The sequence below is a fragment of the Bactrocera latifrons genome, unplaced genomic scaffold (genome assembly GCF_001853355.1).
Source record: "Bactrocera latifrons isolate USDA-ARS-PBARC rearing strain unplaced genomic scaffold, ASM185335v1 scaffold_71, whole genome shotgun sequence".
Classification (NCBI taxonomy): Eukaryota; Metazoa; Arthropoda; class Insecta; order Diptera; family Tephritidae; genus Bactrocera; species Bactrocera latifrons.
In genome coordinates, this window is record NW_017537390.1 from 60,762 (window position 1) to 81,108 (window position 20,347).

At 35.8% G+C, this 20,347-nt stretch overlaps 6 protein-coding genes across 10 annotated transcripts; 2 read left to right on the forward strand and 4 right to left on the reverse strand.

Annotated features, from left to right (window-relative positions):
* Positions 1-1,153: 1,153 nt before the first annotated feature.
* LOC108976010 (integrator complex subunit 6-B) lies at positions 1,154-8,636 on the reverse strand. 5 transcript variants are annotated; one of them, XM_018944892.1, is made up of 2 exons: positions 8,308-8,636; positions 1,154-5,562 (listed from the first exon to the last, which is right to left on the reverse strand). In XM_018944892.1, the coding sequence occupies exon 2, from the start codon at positions 5,371-5,373 to the stop codon at positions 1,996-1,998; it is 3,378 nt and encodes a 1,125-aa protein (XP_018800437.1). In that variant the 5' UTR covers positions 5,374-5,562; positions 8,308-8,636; the 3' UTR covers positions 1,154-1,995. The 5 variants fall into 5 exon arrangements, with proteins under 5 accessions (XP_018800437.1, XP_018800436.1, XP_018800441.1 ...); XM_018944891.1 differs by having other exon boundaries at positions 8,130-8,636; XM_018944896.1 differs by having other exon boundaries at positions 8,600-8,616.
* A 662-nt stretch (positions 8,637-9,298) lies between these two features.
* On the reverse strand, positions 9,299-10,283 carry LOC108976013 (DNA replication complex GINS protein PSF1-like). The gene is made up of 3 exons (XM_018944898.1): positions 10,073-10,283; positions 9,950-10,014; positions 9,299-9,893 (listed from the first exon to the last, which is right to left on the reverse strand). Exons 1-3 carry the CDS (start codon positions 10,160-10,162, stop codon positions 9,446-9,448), a joined length of 603 nt encoding a protein of 200 aa, XP_018800443.1. The 5' UTR covers positions 10,163-10,283; the 3' UTR covers positions 9,299-9,445.
* Positions 10,284-10,377: 94 nt separating this feature from the next.
* Positions 10,378-14,105, forward strand: LOC108976012 (regulator of telomere elongation helicase 1 homolog). The gene is made up of 8 exons (XM_018944897.1): positions 10,378-11,520; positions 11,580-12,112; positions 12,172-12,586; positions 12,645-12,893; positions 12,956-13,101; positions 13,189-13,318; positions 13,414-13,716; positions 13,775-14,105. Exons 1-8 carry the CDS (start codon positions 10,486-10,488, stop codon positions 13,985-13,987), a joined length of 3,024 nt encoding a protein of 1,007 aa, XP_018800442.1. The 5' UTR covers positions 10,378-10,485; the 3' UTR covers positions 13,988-14,105.
* A 365-nt stretch (positions 14,106-14,470) lies between these two features.
* LOC108975995 lies at positions 14,471-16,008 on the reverse strand. Its single transcript, XM_018944864.1, has one exon. The coding sequence runs from the start codon at positions 15,616-15,618 to the stop codon at positions 15,070-15,072; it is 549 nt and encodes a 182-aa protein (XP_018800409.1). The 5' UTR covers positions 15,619-16,008; the 3' UTR covers positions 14,471-15,069.
* A 793-nt stretch (positions 16,009-16,801) lies between these two features.
* LOC108975996 (protein lin-52 homolog) lies at positions 16,802-17,719 on the reverse strand. The gene is made up of 4 exons (XM_018944865.1): positions 17,639-17,719; positions 17,494-17,580; positions 17,093-17,197; positions 16,802-17,032 (listed from the first exon to the last, which is right to left on the reverse strand). The coding sequence occupies exons 1-4, from the start codon at positions 17,673-17,675 to the stop codon at positions 16,884-16,886; spliced, it is 378 nt and encodes a 125-aa protein (XP_018800410.1). The 5' UTR covers positions 17,676-17,719; the 3' UTR covers positions 16,802-16,883.
* A 313-nt stretch (positions 17,720-18,032) lies between these two features.
* LOC108976025 (RNA pseudouridylate synthase domain-containing protein 2-like) lies at positions 18,033-19,963 on the forward strand. Its single transcript, XM_018944929.1, has one exon. It carries the CDS (start codon positions 18,103-18,105, stop codon positions 19,777-19,779), a length of 1,677 nt encoding a protein of 558 aa, XP_018800474.1. The 5' UTR covers positions 18,033-18,102; the 3' UTR covers positions 19,780-19,963.
* Positions 19,964-20,347: the final 384 nt, after the last annotated feature.

Here is a 20,347-nt window from a genome sequence, read left to right on the forward strand (position 1 = left end):
AAATAACCAATTACGTGTGTGTATATGTGTATGTACAATTACAAAATTTAAAATTGAACATGAGAAAATGAAAACACTGAAAATTATTTATTTGCTAATATTTTTATATAATTTTTGTTGTTGTTGAGTTTAACGCAAAGAAGAAAACAGATGTACTCGCGAATACATCCAGCTGATTTGAGTTAAATTTATTTTTTTTTCGTAAATTTCTGCGTTCGCTAGAGTCACCCTAGTCACTCAATTCTTTATTTATATCTGTATATATTTTATTTACATACCTATGCATATCTGTACATATGCAATTTTTCTTTCTATTTACTAAATTATAAGATTACTGAAACAAGTTAAACTAGAATAAAATTACATGAAAATGTAAGTGATTTCTCGTTTGGATGAGAGGAAAGGCCTAGCGCGCTCACTTTCGTTCTATATTTTCGTTAATTAAACTTATTTTTTTTTTTGCGTTTTTGTTTTTTTTTCTGAAAATAAAGGAATTTTTTGTGTTTGGAACAAAGCAAAATAATTACTTTAATTTTAATCTACTAAAGCAGCGCAATCACGTGTGTCTTTAAGTGGGTCGATAACGGAGCACAAGTACCCAGCTGACAAGTCCAGTTTATGTACAAACCTACATAACATAACACTAAGATTTGGGCTTGTGGGCGTGGTCATTCAACTATAAAGTTATCAGTCTATTCTCTTATATCTTCTAAAGATAAACGACGGAAAGTATTGAAACCAAAATCAACAAAAACAAATTAACAGGAGTAAGCGTAAAAGTAACGGTCACTGGTGCGTAATCGTACACGTCATAGTAAAGGGGAATCCTAAAAATTTGCTGCGAGTTACTTAAATTATAACAAAAATTATATTTTTGCTAAAATTTTAAACAATTCGTAATAAAAAATTGTATGCTGAAACGCAAACAGGCAAGGCGATCAAGTGCGCAGATTTTTCAAAAGTTATGCTCGTACTAGATGCAAGTCAATACGATAAATTATAGGAGAATCCACAGAAACCAATTTTTACTAACAACTTAAATATTAAGATTTACCCATGGATTCGGATATTTTTGAAAAATTCGCTAATACACTAAAATTATTTTTCTTTGAGATTTTAAATTTTTTTTTTGTAATTTAAAGAAGAGCTACAAAAATATTGCAATTTTGGTGTATAAATCAAATAAATTATAAACTTGTATTAAGCGCGATATCTAAATTTTATAGTAACACTTAAAAGCTTGAGTTGACTATAAACATTTTTTTTAGATTTGCTACAATTTTAATTACTTAATGACCGAAAAGTTAATTTTACAATTAAAAAATAATAATAATAAATCAAATCCGCTTGCAAACTTTCGTTATTAAACGGTTATTAACAGTCGATTGGAACGCTCTGGACAGCATTACACGATTCATATGCGCCTATGTATCTTCCAGTGTTTTTGAAACCATTTCTGCACATATAAATGCGCACCTAGCACCTTGCCTGTTGTTAATTCGAGTGGCAAAGCACACACGCACACGTACACTATGACAACAGCATGCATGTACAGAGATTTGTTAACCGTTGCGGATTCAACACCCCAACTCACCCACGCCCACATTACATTTTTTGTTAATATTTGTTTTTTTTTTTTTTTTTTTTTTTTTTTTTTTTTTTTTTTTTTTTTTTTTTTTTTTTTGTGAAGAACCACATTTAGTACCCGTTTTCTTTAACGAAAATGAGCACCCACTCGCCCGCATACACACACACGTACATTTATACAACGCACCCTAAAATGTAATTTGATTAGCAGCAATCGGCATGTCACATACAACAACTTGTACACATTTTGGGCTTATAATTTTGCATTTGATAAGATCAGCCTGTGTGGCTCGGTGGTCTATGATGATCTTAGGGTATTTTTTCTCTTTTTTAACGAAAACTATCGCCGTTGACGGGTTTGTCTGTATATGGCTCACTAGCTCAATTGATACTCCATAATAGTAATTGTTAACTTGTCGCCGTTGTTGTTGGTGTTGTTGTATGTAATTGTTGCTGTTTCTTGTCCCACCACTCCTGTATGCTATCAATCATTTGTTTTCGTCGGAAACGCAACGATTCGCTGATGCACATTTTTATGAAATTTGATTTCATTTCAAAATCGCCCTTAATTAAATTGAGATGTTCTAACAATTGTGTATAATTACGACCTGGACGTCGTATATCGCGAAAAACTTGTGTTCGAATTTCTAGGTTATGTTTACGTGCGGCATCTCGTTGTTCGTCTGTAAGTGGCGGTGGCCCCGACACCACAATTGAATTACGTTGACTAGCGCCGTTACCGATATTATTGCTACTTGTTATACTGTTAACGCTGTTGTGTTGATTATGATTGGTCACATGATTTGAATTGGCTATACCGACATTATTGGTCATTGACTCGCGTTTCAACGTATCGAAATTGGTTGAAAGTGTCACAGTTGAGAGGGAATTCGCCACAGCGGCTGATGGTGGTGGCATTAGCACAGACTCTGCTGTTTCCATTTTGACCTGCGCACCTACAATGGCTGCAGTGTCCGGATTCGGCGCGGCGGCAGTATTCGATATGCCAGCATTGCCATTGTGGCATTGTTGTAATATGCGCGAAATTTCTTGAGCATCGTTAATATCGTTGTGTTGATAGGGAGGTGCTTGAGTGTTAAGTGTGACTGTCGCTGGGGTTGCAACGGGTACTGGCGCTCCCAATGCAGGCGTTGTTGTAGGAATACTAAGCAAAGTGTTACCGTTGATTTGAAGTGGTGCAGCGAAAACGTTAGGTACTATCGTTGCGTTGGTATTTGTCAACACGTTTGGCACTACTATAGAGCCGACAGCAACAGGCGCCGCATCAACAGGTGTCATAATTGATTGACCAAAATTATTTATATAGGGTTGTGGTGAACCTGGCGGCGACATGGGTGTTAATACATTGTTATTGCCCGGCATCTGTACTACAGGTGGCAGCGGCAATGTGCCACCAACCGTCATGCTGATACCAGCCGTCGAACTAATCGGATTTGTGGTGGACCCACCCACATCGGAATCACAGCTACTTTCGTCGCTAATGCCATTGATGAAATTACGTACATAACCATTAATTAGCGGCTCACCAGGTTCGTCTTCGCTGAAATCAAACGCCACAACAAGTCTATCTGGATCGCCGTCATCAGACATGTTCGATGATATGGACGCGGTCTCTGACGCGCTGTCATCATCGAAATCGGACATTGAAGAAACCGAGGAGCTTGAGGCATTTGCTGATGTTATATTCAAACTTGGTGTGCTAGGCCGCACGTCTGTGGAAGTACGTCGAAATATGTAGTCCTTGCGTATGGGACCGGCTTTGCGTTTGCGTGCACGTGAAGCATCGATTTTCTTTGGCACAATACCACCTGGCACACCCGGTAGTGGCGCGCCACCAGCACCATTATTTGATTTCATTGGCGCCACATCACTGAGATCAGCTTCATCTACCATAACCATATGCTTATCCTTTTTGTATGGATTGCCGAACATGTGTTGTCTCACGTTTGTCGGTTCGATTTCGCGCAAAGGATTATCCTTATTCTTCAAGTATTCCTGATAATTACCCATTTCGGCGATGGGTAGGCAGTGTCCGGAATCTTTCGCCACCAAACTGGTAGGTGTGGGTCGTAGCACAGTTTCGCGCATGCGCGCTATTTCTTCCATCAAATCGCGGCGTGGTATATCGAATGGATTGCGATATGACTTCGCCGACGATTGACGCGTTAGCTGTGGTACAACAATGGTGTAGTTCTCAAGTGGTTCAATCTCAGCGTGTAATTTAGAAAAGGTCTCCCTCAACAATGGATGACGTACAAGATCGCGTCTCAATGGTACGCCGGGATTTAATTTTGCTGTTTCGATTTGTCGATACGGCGGTTTCGGTTGTTTCAACTGTTTATACACCTTCATACAGAGATTTTCTTGGTCTTGCTTTGCGGTGTTTTTGATATGCTTCAACTGATTGGCGATGTTCGGTGACAAATAATTGTCGACATTTTCCGGCAATAAAAATTGGAGCAGCTGATACGGTACATTGATGTTTAGTAACGCTTTTCGCAAAAACGGGCAGTAGTATGGCGGTATTGAGCGCACATAAGCGTTAAATTTATACATGAGATCGTTGGGCGGACTCATATTATACTTGTGTATAAGGTCGTGCAGCAGCGGCAATAAGGCCGGATAGTTATACGCCAATACATACAGATGTACTTGTGTTAAATTCTGCGAGGCCTTCAAATAACCAAATGGTAAATCGAAACCATGCATTCCGTTCGATATGATCACCTGCCAACATTTGTTCATTTCGCGTTTTTGCAATATCTGTAAGGTCAGCGGACTGCCTTCGATCTCATACTTGTCAACAGGAAAACTACGCACCATTTGCGGTTCGTCAACTGCGGGTGTGACTACTTTCAATTTGGGGTGTGCATCGCGAGGCGGCAATGTAACCGCCTTCGGGTCGGGCCAATAAGGTTCCGGCAAGGGCCAGTAACCAATTGGGAAGGTCTTTTGTGAAATATGTTTTTGCACATAGATCATTTTCTTCATTGGTTGAAATATTATGTCCTGTAGCGCTTCATTTGGCACGCCGTCTTTCGGTAGCATTGGTTCAAATTGTAAGACGACTCCCGGTTGCACTTTCTGCACTAAACTCTCGATACATTGATTTAGAACATAATGCGAACGCACACGATACGAACGTCCGCCTGTCACCACACACATACGTTCTATGGGCGAATCATCGTGCGGTACTTTGCCCTCAGCACGTTCATCCACTTTATTGCCAGGCATACGTAGAACTAATGAAAATAGTCGTTGATCCCAACGAAATGGTTCTTTTGTGAAATTTGTTCCTGGTATTTGTGTATTTAACGGCAGTATGATATCTTGGTGTACACCATTACGGTACGAATACCGCCCACCATCGGTGATCACAATGATTACAGAAGGCTCCAAGTAAAATGGACACCGTCCCTGACCGTATGTGTCGATGCCGGATTGCATGCGATTCAGATTTAATAAATCGAAGGCATTCTTTAATGATTCACCCATTGAGGTGAGTCCATTGCTTTGCAGATTTTTCAGCTCGTTCATGAATGTTGCATGATTTTCTTTCCAACCGGCCTTTACATTAGCGGGTGGTTCTTCGAAAGTTAACAGCATATAGCGATCACCAAGACAATCCTGTGTTCGTTGACGATATTTCAGGAATGTCTCTACTGCACCCTTCGCTATGTCCAGATATGATTTTTGTACACCATTCACGTATGCTTTCTGACACATCGACGCAGATGTGTCGACCAAAAATAGTATAATGGTCATAGCGTCCGCAGAGTTGTCGTGTTAATACACTTCTTGATATTTGACGGTGCGTTCCTTTTATACTTATATTTTTGCTGATTTTTAGTTTAGTTTTCCTAAATATTATTTTTTTATTTGTCTAAAAAAAATAATGCACTTGTTGAATTACATCTGCATCGACTTCGGGAATTAAAAGTCGCGATATTATGTCTGAAAAAACAATTTAAAAAATATAAGGCATGTTAAGCAATCGAATTTCGTATAGAGCTGAGAGATAGAGGGAGAAGTACAAGGATATTTTATTCATATTTAAGTACTAATGTATTTTTTATTAAATATCAGTATATACTGTATAACAAAATTTACTTTATTAAATATTCAAAAATAATTATATGCATTATTTGATAACTAAATCAACTAAGTAGTTGTTTAAAAATATATAAAACAATGAATCCATGCACTCATATAATATAAAGTATAAAGGATATAAAGTAGATTTGTACAAGTGAAAAATAAAACTTTTCTCAAAAATACCAGTTCCTACTCAACTTATATTTCGCACTGCGTTTATAAATATGAATATATTCCTTAATTTGATGTATGCTCAAGGAATGCTTAAGCGATTTCTTTAGTCAATAACATAGCCTTGTTGTTTTCTAATCGCATCGCATTATACTTTAATGCTTGAAATCCCAAAAAATACACAGAGTTTAAACAAAACGCTCTTTGTTTTGTAAATCGTGTTACTAAAACATAATCAGCTTTTGATTAATAAAAACTCAATATATTAAACTCTGTAAGAATTTGTGAAGTGCAATATGTCTAACAAAAATAATAACTAATTTCTTTTCTTGAAGAATCTTTAAGCAAAACTATGCAATTTCAAATATATATAATTCATACCAACAGGAATACGTAATATTCAAAAACTTCTGCATGTTTTATACCTAAAGATGGCGCTGTAAGGCCGGAAGGACATGTATAATCCCAAAAGTTGAAAATTTCAAAACTTTGAAACGCATACATTTAGAAAAGTAAATAAGACTCAAACAATAATGTGCATTGCAAAGCAAACAGACACGCCACCGTCTCGACTTTACACTTTATAAAGCAATAACTTTCTTTCACACTGAACTTAATATAAGCAGGCACTGCACTCCGAAACTGGGAAAAGCAACGTGCGGAAGAACTTATAGTGGTGGCGGCAGAATTAATAGCGGCAATATGAAAAAAAAACAGTTGTTGGGTATTTTTCCGCACATTTTAGCTGAATTGAAATCAATGATTAGAAGTGCAATTTGTGTCTTGTCACAAACGAACGAATATTCTAAATAAAGAATACTTGCAACCTTTTTCCGATACTGCTGAATATTTACTATTAGCACGGTTAAACTTTATCGCAACTTTTTTGTCATTCTTTTTTTTTTTTATTTGTTACTGGATATAGCACAAATTTAAAAACAATTCAACTTTCCTCTCTTTTGGCTGAAAGAGAAACTAATGTAGTGTCGAGAAATACACTAGCAGCAGTGTTGTCAATTAATTAAAAATGTTAACGGTTAGAACAAATATATAAGCAAGTATTATTTGAAAATTGTAAAAAAAAATAAACTTTTGGATTATATTCGTTTTATATCTAAACAACGTTCTTTAAGATTATTCTTTACAAATCATTTACTAAATATTCGGATTTTTTCTTTAACTATTTGAAAAATACACAATTTATTTTGCTGAACTTTCAGAAAATAGGGACTAATATATTAAAAGAAAACAAAAATTGTCAGTATATAGTTCCTTTTTGAAAGTTATATCATGAATTTAACGAATTTCCTCAACACCTGGTTTTAAGAGCAAACGGCAACACTTCATTAGCAGAGAAATTCTCACGTGCGTGAAAGCGAGACGACCAATAAACAACCGAAACTTTGACATTTGGCAACAACAAAAAGACTAAATAAGAAAATGATGAAAAACGTTTAAAAGAGAATAAAATCCAATAGCTTTACAACGGTTGGCTGTATTTTGATAGCACGTCTAGGAACTAAAGGCCAAACACTGAGCTTAAGCTTCATAGTGGCTCTACAATTATCTACAAGTGCTCAAATGTGTTAAATGAGTTTTGACGTTAATTAAATCATATAAACAAATCGGTCACACATTAGCATTAGAAAAATAAACACTTTCAACTAAACGCTAAATTAAATTCGCACCAACACAAATTAAATCCACGTCCTTGACGTAAAGAAAATCACAAACGGTAACGTGCTGCCGAAATTTGTAAACAAAATTCTGATCACTGCAAATGAAGAGTGAGGGTATGAGTGCAAGCACGCATTGTTCAATTAGTGGGGTGAGTGGACACATTATACCGCGCGGCTGACACTGATAAGTACTTGCACAGACATGTGTACCTTTGCAGTAGCCCCAAAGACTTTGCAATGTAACATACAGCAATTTCAAACCAACAGCTATTGCTATCACTAAGGTGAATCGATATGCATGAGCATAATCTTCTCACTTTTTCCGCTAATTTGTTTTCAAGCTTTATGTTTTTTTGTAAATAACGTCTGAATGCAAAAAAAACGAAGTTTACCAGTTGTCATTGCCTTAACAGTTGCCGTCGTCACCATTGCAGTGAGTGTCATTACCGTGTTTCAAACTATTTGCTCCAATTGTCGCAAGTTTGAAATTTTTTGATTTTAATAAATACACTTTATGCTATTTTAATATTCCTTTAAGTGGGAGTCATCCCAATTCAATAGAACGCTGTGCAATACCTTCTTCTGTTCGTCAGCTACGCTCCATACGCTGTGCTTAATAAAGCTTCTCCATCTTCAGTTTCCTAAAGAGGCGTTCTAGTGGTAATCAATTTGTGCACAAAGTGTGTGGTGCGATGGAACGACTACATCAATGCAACAACAAATATATGTTAATATATCGTACACACACACACACCATTGAATGAACTGTAGATGAGAAGACGAACAGTCGGTAGCGCCACTGCGGGAGCACCAACGATTCCCCAAAAGCACTGCAAACTGTTGTTGTGAAGTGTTGCTGTTGCCTCTTCTTTCTACTTCTCGCTAGCTCTCTCTCCCTCTCTCTTTGTTTCACACTTTTGTGCGCCGCTGCTTTGCTATTTGCTTACTACAACAAATTTATCACCACTGCGAGCGAGCACTGCTATTTGTTTTTGTTCCGTCCCGAGTATTTAGTTTTGATTACGATTTTAACCGGTGCTACCAACCTTCCTTTCCAAAAGCAAGAAACAAACTGTCAAAATTTCACTGGACTACTAGCATTCGTCGTCGTTCCTCGTTCGCCCCTCGTCCACATGTACAAGCACACACCAAGAATTTTCAAATCTGCTTTGAGCTCACTTTCGTACAGCGAAATATGCACATAATGACGGGTAAAAAATTTTCCCTAAACATTGACATTCGATGATAGGTGCAATACAGTTGTTTCGAATTTAAAAGTTCGTAATTGAGATCAAGTGAATATTAAACAAAATATATAAAAACGCTTGTCTATAAATATTAAAAATTAATTATATAATATATTATATCAGCTATTATTTACTATATATTATAATAGTATAATATATTGATCCTAAAGTAGTCTCAGAAATATATTTACATAAAACCCAATGCGTTCTTTATATTTAAATAACTTCTCTGAAAAAAACAGTCAAAATTATATGTAAAAGGAATCCTGGTGTGGTGACAAAATGAAATAAATATAAGTCATCGCAATAAAATATGTAAAAGAAAAATAATAATAATAACTGGCTTATGAATAGAAATTATTCCACTTAATTTAAATGAATTTCTCAAAATATTAAATTTAGAAATACTTCCAAAAATATCTCATTATTTTTATACGCAATTTTACCTGAGCGCTTTAATTGGAAAACAAAACCTCGGCAAAATAAAAAAAATCTCAATTGCGATTCATAGAAGAGTATTACAAATGCATCTGTTTTAATTTATGCAACAACAAAAACATGTACAAAATGATAAATTTACACAAATTCCATTAGACGTCTATACACATTGTACAAGAGATACTTGTTTTTATTAACTATACCTTTTCACGCAATATGTTGAAGAATTCCCTGGCGTACTAGCGTTTCCACTTGCGCACGCGGTAAATAATGCTGACTGTTCTTTTTTAAATATATCACTTCACCATCTTCCAATTCAAATTTGCCATAATCTTCCAGACAACGCACTTCTATATATAAAGACTTTGGTGGGCGTAAATCGCCCGTTAAATCAATTCCTTGTCCATCACCAATGGAACGCATGTAGGATGCTAATGACTTTGAGTACGTATTGAAGAAGTGCACTTCGGGTTCGCACAGGGATGTTTTAATATCCACTGGTATAATAGGGCCAAACTCCCAACGAAGCGCTTTAATACGCAGCAGACGTTTATAAAGATATGTAAGTAGGCAGCGCTTATTTCTTTGTAGGGCTGCGTGTCGAAAATTTAATAATGGCCATAAAGTTCGATCACCAGAAGTTGAATAGTTAGCGCTGTGTAAAAAATTATAACTTAAGATATAAAACTATTATAGCACAATGAAACTTACGCTTGTGCACAGTTTTCTTCAAAAATTGCTTTGATTTCCTCCAATACTTGACGTACTCCATCATCCTGTAAGGCACATTCGAACATTTCTCAAACATGACAAATATAGACGTTTTTTACTTACATCAAAAGGTGGAATTGTCTGTGAAGAACGTTCCAGTTCTTTAACTAACTCAAAAGCTTTATCAGCAAACATTTTATTGGATTTTGCCATTTTTATTACACTTTTCGCACTTCGCTAACTAAAATACTAAACAAATTTTAAGCGCGTTTTTATTGAATTGTTTACGTTTTACTTATGTTATTACCCTCGTTTCGTTGTCAGAATGTAAGTGTTGCGTAGCTTGTACAATTATTTTAAAAACCAATCGACCACAAGGAACTGTCAAAATCAGCTGTCTTCTGTGGTTTTGGCGCTATTTACAAAAAAAGGGAATAAGTTCGTATGATATGGTAAAGTGAAATAGACGTAGTGCGCAAAATTTAATTCCGAAATAAGTTATAACAACTATAAAACATATTGAAGTGCATTTAAAAATGCCGGAATATATAATCGCCGGCATACCGGTGCATTTTCCGTTTGAACCTTACGATGTGCAAACGGCATATATGGAAAAAGTAATCAGCTGCCTACGTGATGGCACGAATGGCGTGCTGGAGTCTCCAACTGGCACTGGCAAAACATTGAGTTTACTATGTTCATCTCTAGCCTGGTTGTTGTCGCGAAAAGCGGATATGCAATCGTTAGTACAAAGAAATGCAAGAGGTGGAGCAGCAACACAACAAGCGGTCAATGAATTCAATGCAATTCAGTCGAGAAATGCCAGCTGGGGCATACCAAAAATTATATATGCCTCGCGTACACATTCCCAATTAACGCAAGCTATGCAAGAATTGAAACGTACATCATATTCCTTTATGCGCGCTGTAGTTTTAGGATCGCGCGATCAGTTATGTATTCACCCAGAAGTTATGCGAGAACAGGGCAATTCCAACAAAGTACAACTTTGTAAATTGCGCATCCAAACGCGCACTTGTTCATTCTACAATCGTGTTGAATCCAAGAAGGACAGTCCCGAATTAAAAGAACAGTCCATAATGGATATTGAAGATTTGGTCAAAGTAGGACAGAAACTTAAAGTGTGTCCCTATTTTGCATCAAAAGAGTTGACTAGTGACGCAGATATAACATTTATGCCATACAACTATCTTTTGGATCCAAAAGCACGTAAAGCAAATAAAGTTGACCTGAACAATACAATTGTTATATTAGATGAGGCGCATAACATAGAGAAAATTTGTGAGGAATCTGCATCTGTGCAAATACGTTCGTCGGACATAGCTTTGGCTATTGACGATGTGACGCATGTAATGAAGGCAATGATGAGCGAAAATGCGTTAGATTTCATGAGCAATGACGAACCGAAAGACTTTAAATTAGAAGATTTGGCACTACTTAAAGAGATGCTGTTGGACCTGGAGAAAGGCATTGATGATATTGTAGTCGAAAATAAAACAGAGGGCACCACATTTCCACCTGCTTTTATGTTTGATCTGTTAGCTGGAGCAAAAGTAAGTGTTTCGTTTACCAAACCTCTCCTCCCGCATTACAGGAATGAATTTTTTTACAGTTCACTCCAGCTACAGCACCTGCAACAATAAGTTTGTTAGAACGGCTCGTTCAATTTATGACCGTTCAGTCTCAAGATAGCGCATTTCGAAAAGGTGGTAGCTTCGAAGTTCTTTCTAACCTGCTAAGCGTCGTATTCGTTAAAAAAGAAGATATTATAGCAAAGGTGCTCAGAAGCTTCAAAGTGCATGTACAAATCGAAGAATTGAAACAGAACACAAAAAATTCCGGCAAGGATGGCTGGTTATCAAAAGCGTCCAGTAACAGCACAGTTTCTACGAAATTGCCAAAAATTATAAATTATTGGTGTTTTAATCCCGGTTTTGGCATGGAACAACTTTTAAATACACAGGTGCGAAGTATAATTTTAACGAGTGGAACCTTAGCGCCTTTGAAACCATTAATTGCCGAATTGGCGGTACCAATTGCGCAAAGTCTTGAAAATCCGCACATTGTTAATCAATCGCAAGTTTTTGTTAAAATTATCGGTACAGGGCCAGATCGAGAGCAGCTCATATCAAATTTTGCCAATCGGTAAGAATGTATTGTTTGCGCTTCTGCGTCCATGTCTTTATTGACTGTAATTTATGCAGCGACAATCCGAAGTATCTCAGCTCTCTGGGTCAAACGGTGCTGAATATTTCACGTATCGTACCCGATGGTCTTCTCGTGTTCTTCCCCTCCTATCCACTGTTGAATCAATGTGTAGACGCTTGGCAGGCCAGTGGACTTTGGGCAGAAGTATCTCGACATAAACCGATTTTTGTGGAACCACGCAGTAAAGATAGCTTTACAACAACAATGGAGGAATTCTACAAAAGTATACGCGATGCAAAGGGTGCTGTTTTTATGGCGGTATGTCGCGGTAAAGTATCCGAGGGTCTCGATTTCGCCGATCGTAATGGTCGCGCAGTGATTATTACTGGCCTACCATTTCCTCCACTGAAAGACCCGAAAGTGATTTTAAAGAAACGGTACTTGGAAGATAATCGTACAAAAGAGAATGAGGTGTGCCAATATATATTTTTTTTTACTATGCTGCTGTTAACAATACACGATTTTTCAGCTGCTAACTGGTCAAGCATGGTATAGTTTAGAGGCGACTCGTGCCGTCAATCAGGCTATCGGACGTGTCATTCGTCATCGAAATGATTATGGCGCAATTTTATTGTGCGACATGCGTTTTGCACAACCTAATCAGGTATCACAGCTGTCCAAATGGGTCCGTGGACATTTAGGCCCAGCACCGAAAAGTGTACCCTTCGGTTCGATTGTGAGAGAATTACGTGAATTCTTTCGAAATGCTGATAAATCTGTAATTCATTAGCTCAAGGATTTATAGTGACTATTTGTTTTAACAACCATTTCATTAAACAGCTTCCAAAACCCAAAGAGCGTAGTATCGAATCTCTAGTTAGCGAAACGTGTGAGGAAGCTGGTATTGTACAAAGTCGTTTCTTCTCTGATCCAAAGAAGGTGCTTGAAGGGAAAAGTAAATTTGCAACGGCGCAAACAATGGCGATGTAAGCAAGTCATGTATATACATATGTACTAGTAGATTACATGTATACATTTTAAAATTAAAACCTATGATTACAATGATCTAACAGGAAAGTTGAGAAAACCAATTCAATCGAAAGTTGGACACCTGATGACTACAAAATGGCCGCAGGACGGTCCCAAGACAGTAAAGTACCGAACGCTATGGACTTTATGAGTCGACTAGACAATAACGTGAAGGTATTGCAATGTAGAAACATATGCATATACATATGTATATCAGTCAGTTCTCTAATATCATAAAAAATGTTAATGCTCATAAAATTTTGTCACAGTCAATAGACTTCAATAGTGCCAGCTGCAGCAATTCCCCGCGACAGAATCAAGTTAGTTTTTATAAACGTGAGCGAATTTCACCCACATCCAGTCCAAGTAGTAGTGGTAGTGCATCCCTTGCTAATGTTAAGAGAAAACGATATAAGCTAGTGAAGGATACTTCCATTGCCGCCTCTCCAACCAGCTGCGCTTCTCCATCTCTGAATGAATTTGGTTTTAAATCAAAAGCTAGATTATCGCTTGAACCACCAGTGGAAGTGGAAAAACAGGCGCCACAGGAACGAGTGGAATTTTTGCGCGTAGTAGGTGTAATTTCTATCAAAATATCATTCATTATTTCACAAATATTATTATTTTTAGTTGCGCAGTTCTCTATCTCCAGATGATTTTAGCGCCTTTACAGCGGCGCTAATGGCATATAGCCGTCAAGATAAAATCGAAGAATTTCTAGAAGTTTTGATACGAGTATTGTCCAAACCAGAACTGCACTACATGCTGCGTGGTATGCGTCGATTTATAAAAATTAATCACAAAGAGTTATTTGACGCGGGAACGGCGCATATTTTGTCATAACCTCACATATGTATATAGATTAAACTTTGGTCATTTGGTCTAATTTTACTTGACGCTATATAGTTGGCGTTTTTAAGCCCATTAACAATATATACATATGTATTTCGTAAGCTACTATAATATATTTAGTTTTATCAATTTTTAAACATTTTTGTTTTACAATAATAAAAAATACAATGCGATATGCAGATATTTTAGAAATAAAAGCATGAAAAATATGAATTTATTAAGTTTTTTCAATTTCAATTTATGTGGTGTAGTCAGAGGTTGTATAGAGTTTCAAGTTGCTATGCAAGTGATTACTTCAATTCTTCCAATGCTTTTGCAGGAAATAACATCTTTTATTTAGTATAACAGACAAAAAGACCCCACACTTCTTTAACCATAGCCATTACATGACTTTGCCTCAAATACAATTTATTATTACATATATATTTTTAAGTTATATAATATATATAAATAATTAAGATGCTCATTTAATATTTAAATTACAGCTAAATTTCACATTACTTTTCGCTCAGCTGTTTGGAGCTAAATTACGTTGATTGTTCGAACGGAAGTTACATTGATGAGTTCATAAATTTTGTATATGTGTACATATGTAGTATATGTATTCATTCTTAGAGCGTAATCTTGTTTAAGTAGCATTTATTTTTCCACAATTGCTAGATGGTATCACCCACTTGTTCTTTTAAATTCCTTTGTTCAATCCCTCATTTTTGTACATATGTGTATAGCGATTTATTCACTAAAGAATATGCACTTATGTATAGTATGTACATACATAAATATATATGCATTTTATTTAAATATTTCCGTTTATTTAAAAAGTTGTAGAATTTCACTTTCTCAGTGAATTCATTAACTTGCGAATGTAAAGGCACAGTTTTAATTTCTTTCACATACAATTTTTTCGTTTCTACTTTGCCTTTCTCGTCCACAACGGATACGGAAATAATAGCGCGCAATTTTAGCGCGAAAAGTGGCGTACGCAAGCACAAAGAGGATATAAAATGAAAAAGGATTTCAGCAATACTAGCAAACCACTTGATGCTTATAAATTAGTAAAATTAAAATTCAGCCTAATCAATACGCCAATGTAAGCCAAAACGTTCCTCGAATGTTGTACGATTATAAACGCCCACATCGGCTAACATCAGCGGTTCTGTATAGTAAGCAAAGCGTCGTATATCTAAAATTGCTGCGTCAAATTGTTGCTTCCAACTGGTTAAGTCCGTAACGGTCATATGTATTGGCAACTGCGGATCCGGTATGTCGATAGCGGCCGATAAACGATCAAATGCTTCAGCAATGGGACCCACTGATAGATTGACCCAATATTCTTCGGGAAAACGCTTATTTTCACAAAATGGTGCTCCCTTACGCATAATGAATATGAGCATAAGTATTTCGTAGCGTTCACCTGCCTCATAAAAGCGTTTTGTGCGCGTCTTCTCCACAAAGTCAATGAGCAAAATGAGAGGTGTGTAATTTTGTAAGTGCATCAGCAGCTCACGATCTGACCACACGTATTTTCCGCCCTTGACATTGCTGCCTGGGTTGGCACTAGCAACCATACTGGTCGACAACGAAGCGCCTGTTTGTCTAAGACAGCCGCCTTCCTCAACCATGGCAATGGATTGCAGCGTAAATTTGTATGTATGTATTTATGTATGTTTGTATATGGCTTTAATTTTGTATTTAGTTCGTTGGCTCGTGCTGCTAGGGTGTTGATAGGGCGTTTAACCAACACTGACACAAAGTGGAGCAAGGTCGCTTCGAGTGATTGTGACCGAGTTGACGTGTGTGAGTGCGATGCACCAGTTGGTTGTTATATAGTATAAGAATCTAACTGAAGAAAACGTGCAGTTTCTTATTAAATTAATTTTCCGTTTTAGTTATTTTACTTGAACGACGCACATAAGTGAATGTGTTAAACAATTAAAATTAAACTTTAAGCTGTTGCAAATTAATAGTTGTATTTTAGAAAATACTCCAAACTTTGGTGTCGGCTGCTGCGCGTATCGTTTGCGTGTTTTAACTGCTGGTAAACAAATCTAGATGCGAGCAAATGCGGAATGCAATCGATAGCCAAATACATTTGAGTAGATTCAAGAAGACGTCAATGAAGATATAGGGTGCAAATTATTAATGTAACCAAATAGTTTTTTTCGGAATGGTGATAAATTTAAAAAATATAAATTTTCCAAAAGTCCTCCTTTAAATTTGTACTATATAACATTTATCTACATACGAATGCGCTACTGCTACTCTGGAACGCTAAAAATTAAATCCAAATTTGTGAAATGGAACCGTAATTGAAATCATATCCAGCGATCACCACTACGTCACTTCTGTATTCTCTTCTATAAAGCAAAAACTTTTGTTCTTATTGCATAATTATCTTTCCATAATTACATGAAGACGTTTTCGAAATCTTCTCATGGAACTGCCTTAAGCTTACCCTGGCTACGTTCATGGGAGACCAAGTCACTTTCATTTCATTTTGTTAACATTAGTTGGATATTACATGCATTGTCTAAGGTTATTCGTTAATTAACTACCCTATACATTCGTAAGGCTGCAAGTGTCCGTAAGGGATCTGCTTGTGTGAGCGCAAGCGCTGCAACGGGTTTTTCGTAAATTTTCTTTACTTTTCAATTATTTGCAAAAGGCACAAGCACAAATAACGTTGAATTGATTTTCAAAGCATTCACGTTTTATTTAAGTTTTACAAGTCTCATTTTCATTGTTTATTTTTTTTTTTTTTATAATTGCATTTGTACTCATTTAAGTCTATCAGTGTTTGCACAATTAAAACTATTTCATGTAAATTTATTATTTTTAAAATTATTACAAATATTTAAGCCAAACTAAATCTAAATGAAGTTTGAAATCATATAGATTTCTTTTTAGCATTGTTAAAAATACCCAAGTATTTGCCGCGTGTCATTTCCTTGGCCTCCGACACACCCAATTGATAGGCTTCATCATACATTTTCTTTATTTCCATTATTAGATTACTGAAGGGCATATCGCTAAGCTCTGTAAATTATTACAATTACTTTAGTATTTATTTAATTATTCAGTAAAGGGTGTACTTACGTATCATGGCATTTATGTCCTCCTGTGAGAGGTCCTTGGACCACTGCGGTACCGGGGTGCGTATAGGAGTGTCACTCATTGCTATAAAATTACTTATACCAGGAACTGCAAAGTCAACAAAATTCAAACTTCAAAACTTTTGACATAACTATTTAAACATAAATTTATTTGTATCATTTCATTTTGTGTAAATCGTTCAATTAACAAAAAAAGAAATGTGTTGTGAACAACAAATAGTAAATATAATATAAATAGTAAATAAAATATAAAAATACTATAAAAAAATAGCATATGCCCTAAAACTAAACGGATGGTGGTTTTGAAAAGATCTTAATTATATTGATATTATTATATTATAGTAATATTTTTAGTAATTTAAATTTCTATTTAACAGCACTCACTTTTTTCAGGCCACAATTCGGGGGACGTGCGTAATTTTTCCAGCGAATACAATCCATCCTCGGGTGAGTCCTCTTTTATCAAAGACCCTGTAAACATTAGTTAAAGTATTAGCTGTTATTAATTATTATCTCTAATTGAATAAACCTTTTAAGAGTGTACGACTTCGATTTGAGTTCGACATGCTAAAACAAAATATACGAATTAAATAATGCGAAAGTAGACTAAAAAAAAGTCAAAACATATCAAATGTCAAAAGTATTTAAAGACGTTCAGAGTTGCATTTCGACCTATATTTTTAACTTTGAACAAGTTTTACAATTTTATGGATAAAATTGACTAATTAATGTTTAATTTCATAAAACAAAACCATTTCTAAAAGTTAATACAAAACCAATGATAAATGCAATATAAAAATGCGTTAAGTATCATTATACAATAGTAATTATACAAAAATTTAATATTTAGTATTACATCGCCGTCGCTTTAATTTAATGCCGCCAAAATTGTCTGATCCCAGGTTGTTTACAAATCTATTTCGGTCTAGTTCGTTTTATTCTCTAGCTTTATTGTTTTGCAAATTGTTGGCTGTGGTTTTAATTTAATTTTTAATGAATTTAACGAAATTTGGTACGTTCTACCGTATGTTACCAAATTTCCAACATCATTTTATACTTAAAATGCCACGACATGCTCAGACGCAACATGGGGACGCGACGGTAGATGAAGAAAACATTGTGCTCTTAAAAAACGCAATCTATCAAACTGTGCCTAGCACTGAGCCTTTGACATGCACGTGGTTTTATAATGTAGATCCCAATATAGTGCCTGTTCGCAACTATGTAACAGCTATCGCAAATCAGGATCTTAAAGTCGTACTTCCCGAAAAGAGAAAAGCGGATAATGCGGAACAAGTTGAAGCCTTAAAGAAAGCCAGATTGGAAACTAAGGCACTCAAAGCAAAGCGCCCTGGATTCTCCGATGACCGTTATGAGGAAACATCTTATTATTTTGAGAATGGCTTACGTAAAGTTTATCCATATTACTTTACTTTTACAACATTCACCAAAGGACGGTGGGTGGATGAGAAAATCTTAGATGTATTTTCACGTGAATTTCGCGCTCATCCACCTGAGGAATATAAACGCAGCATACTGACTGGTTCTTTGAAAGTTAATTACGAACGTGTGCCAGTGGACTATAAATTGAAACATAACGACTTACTGTCGAATACGGTTCATCGACATGAAGTGCCTGTTACAGATCAAGCTATTACTATAGTGCATATGGATGAGGATATTGTTGTTATAAACAAACCCGCTTCAATACCTGTTCATCCGTGTGGTAGATACCGACATAATACTGTTGTATTCATTTTAGCTAAGGAGTATAATTTAAAGAATTTGCGCACAATTCATCGTTTGGATCGATTGACATCCGGGTTACTACTCTTCGGTCGCACGCCTAAGAAGGCTCGACTACTCGAGCAGCAAATAAGAAATAGAGACGTTGAAAAGGAGTATGTATGCCGTGTAGAAGGAAATTTCCCTGATGGTATCATTGAATGCAAGGAACCTATTGAAGTTGTCAGTTACAAGATTGGTGTTTGTAAAGTATCGCCAAAAGGCAAAGACTGCTCCACAACTTTTGAAAAAATCAAGTACAATGGTATCACAAGTGTTATATTATGTAAGCCTTTGACTGGAAGAATGCATCAAATTCGTGTTCATTTACAATATTTAGGATATCCTATTATAAACGATCCCCTGTATAATCATGAAGTATTCGGACCACTCAAAGGTCGTGGCGGCGATATTGGAGGACGTACTGATGAAGAACTAGTAAAAGATTTGATTCATGTACATAATGCAGAAAATTGGTTAGGTGTTGATGGAGATTTTGGAAGTGAAGGACTAATATTGCCAAAACATGATCATATTGAAAAAGGCGGCAGAGATGTTGAGGCTGTCTCTGAAACTTCTACTATAGTTAATAATGATATTAATAAAATTGATAAACCCCTTCTTGAAGAAGAGGAGAAAGGACAGACTAATAGAGTGTCAGTTGGTACACAAACAGGCCATGATCCACCTGATAATGCATATAATAAAGAAAAAACAACTTTGGATGAACATTGTTATGAGTGTAAAGTGCGTTTTAAAGATCCTAAACCTAACGATTTAATTATGTATTTACACGCGTGGAAATATAGAGGTCCTGGTTGGGCGTATGAGACGGAATTACCAAACTGGGCAGATAAAGATTGGATTGAAACATCTGTTGAATAAATCAATATTAGGAACGCTTTTGTACAGTTTATACTGGTCAAGTAGTTTTTATTATTGACGTGTAAGTTTATGAAGGGTTTAAAAAATTTAAAAACAAACTCAATCAATTAACTAAGCATTTAATTTCATGTGAAATAATGAAGTGCTCTAAATTCTGTATGAACGAAAACAGTTAATTCAATGTTACATATAATTGTAATATATAAACATTCTTAAATATTTGTTATAACAATGAAATGTGTTAAATTCAAATAACGAAAATCAAAATATAATATTTTTGTCTGCGGAACGGAACAATCATTTAAAAATTAAGGTTTTATAGAGAGAGAACAATATGTTTTAAATAAATTATTGAATAATTTTATTTACATTACAGTTGTAATATTTTTCCAGTAACTTATTTTTGTTTAAATAAGTTGAAAATAATACAATAAACACTAATTGAAATACATTTTTAGTGCGTGTAGCTATTTTCAAGACTTTTACGGTTAAATTATTGGGAGAAATATTGCTGTCCACATAGCTCTAAAGTATTTTTAGAAGATAAAATATATAAGAATCTTAAAGC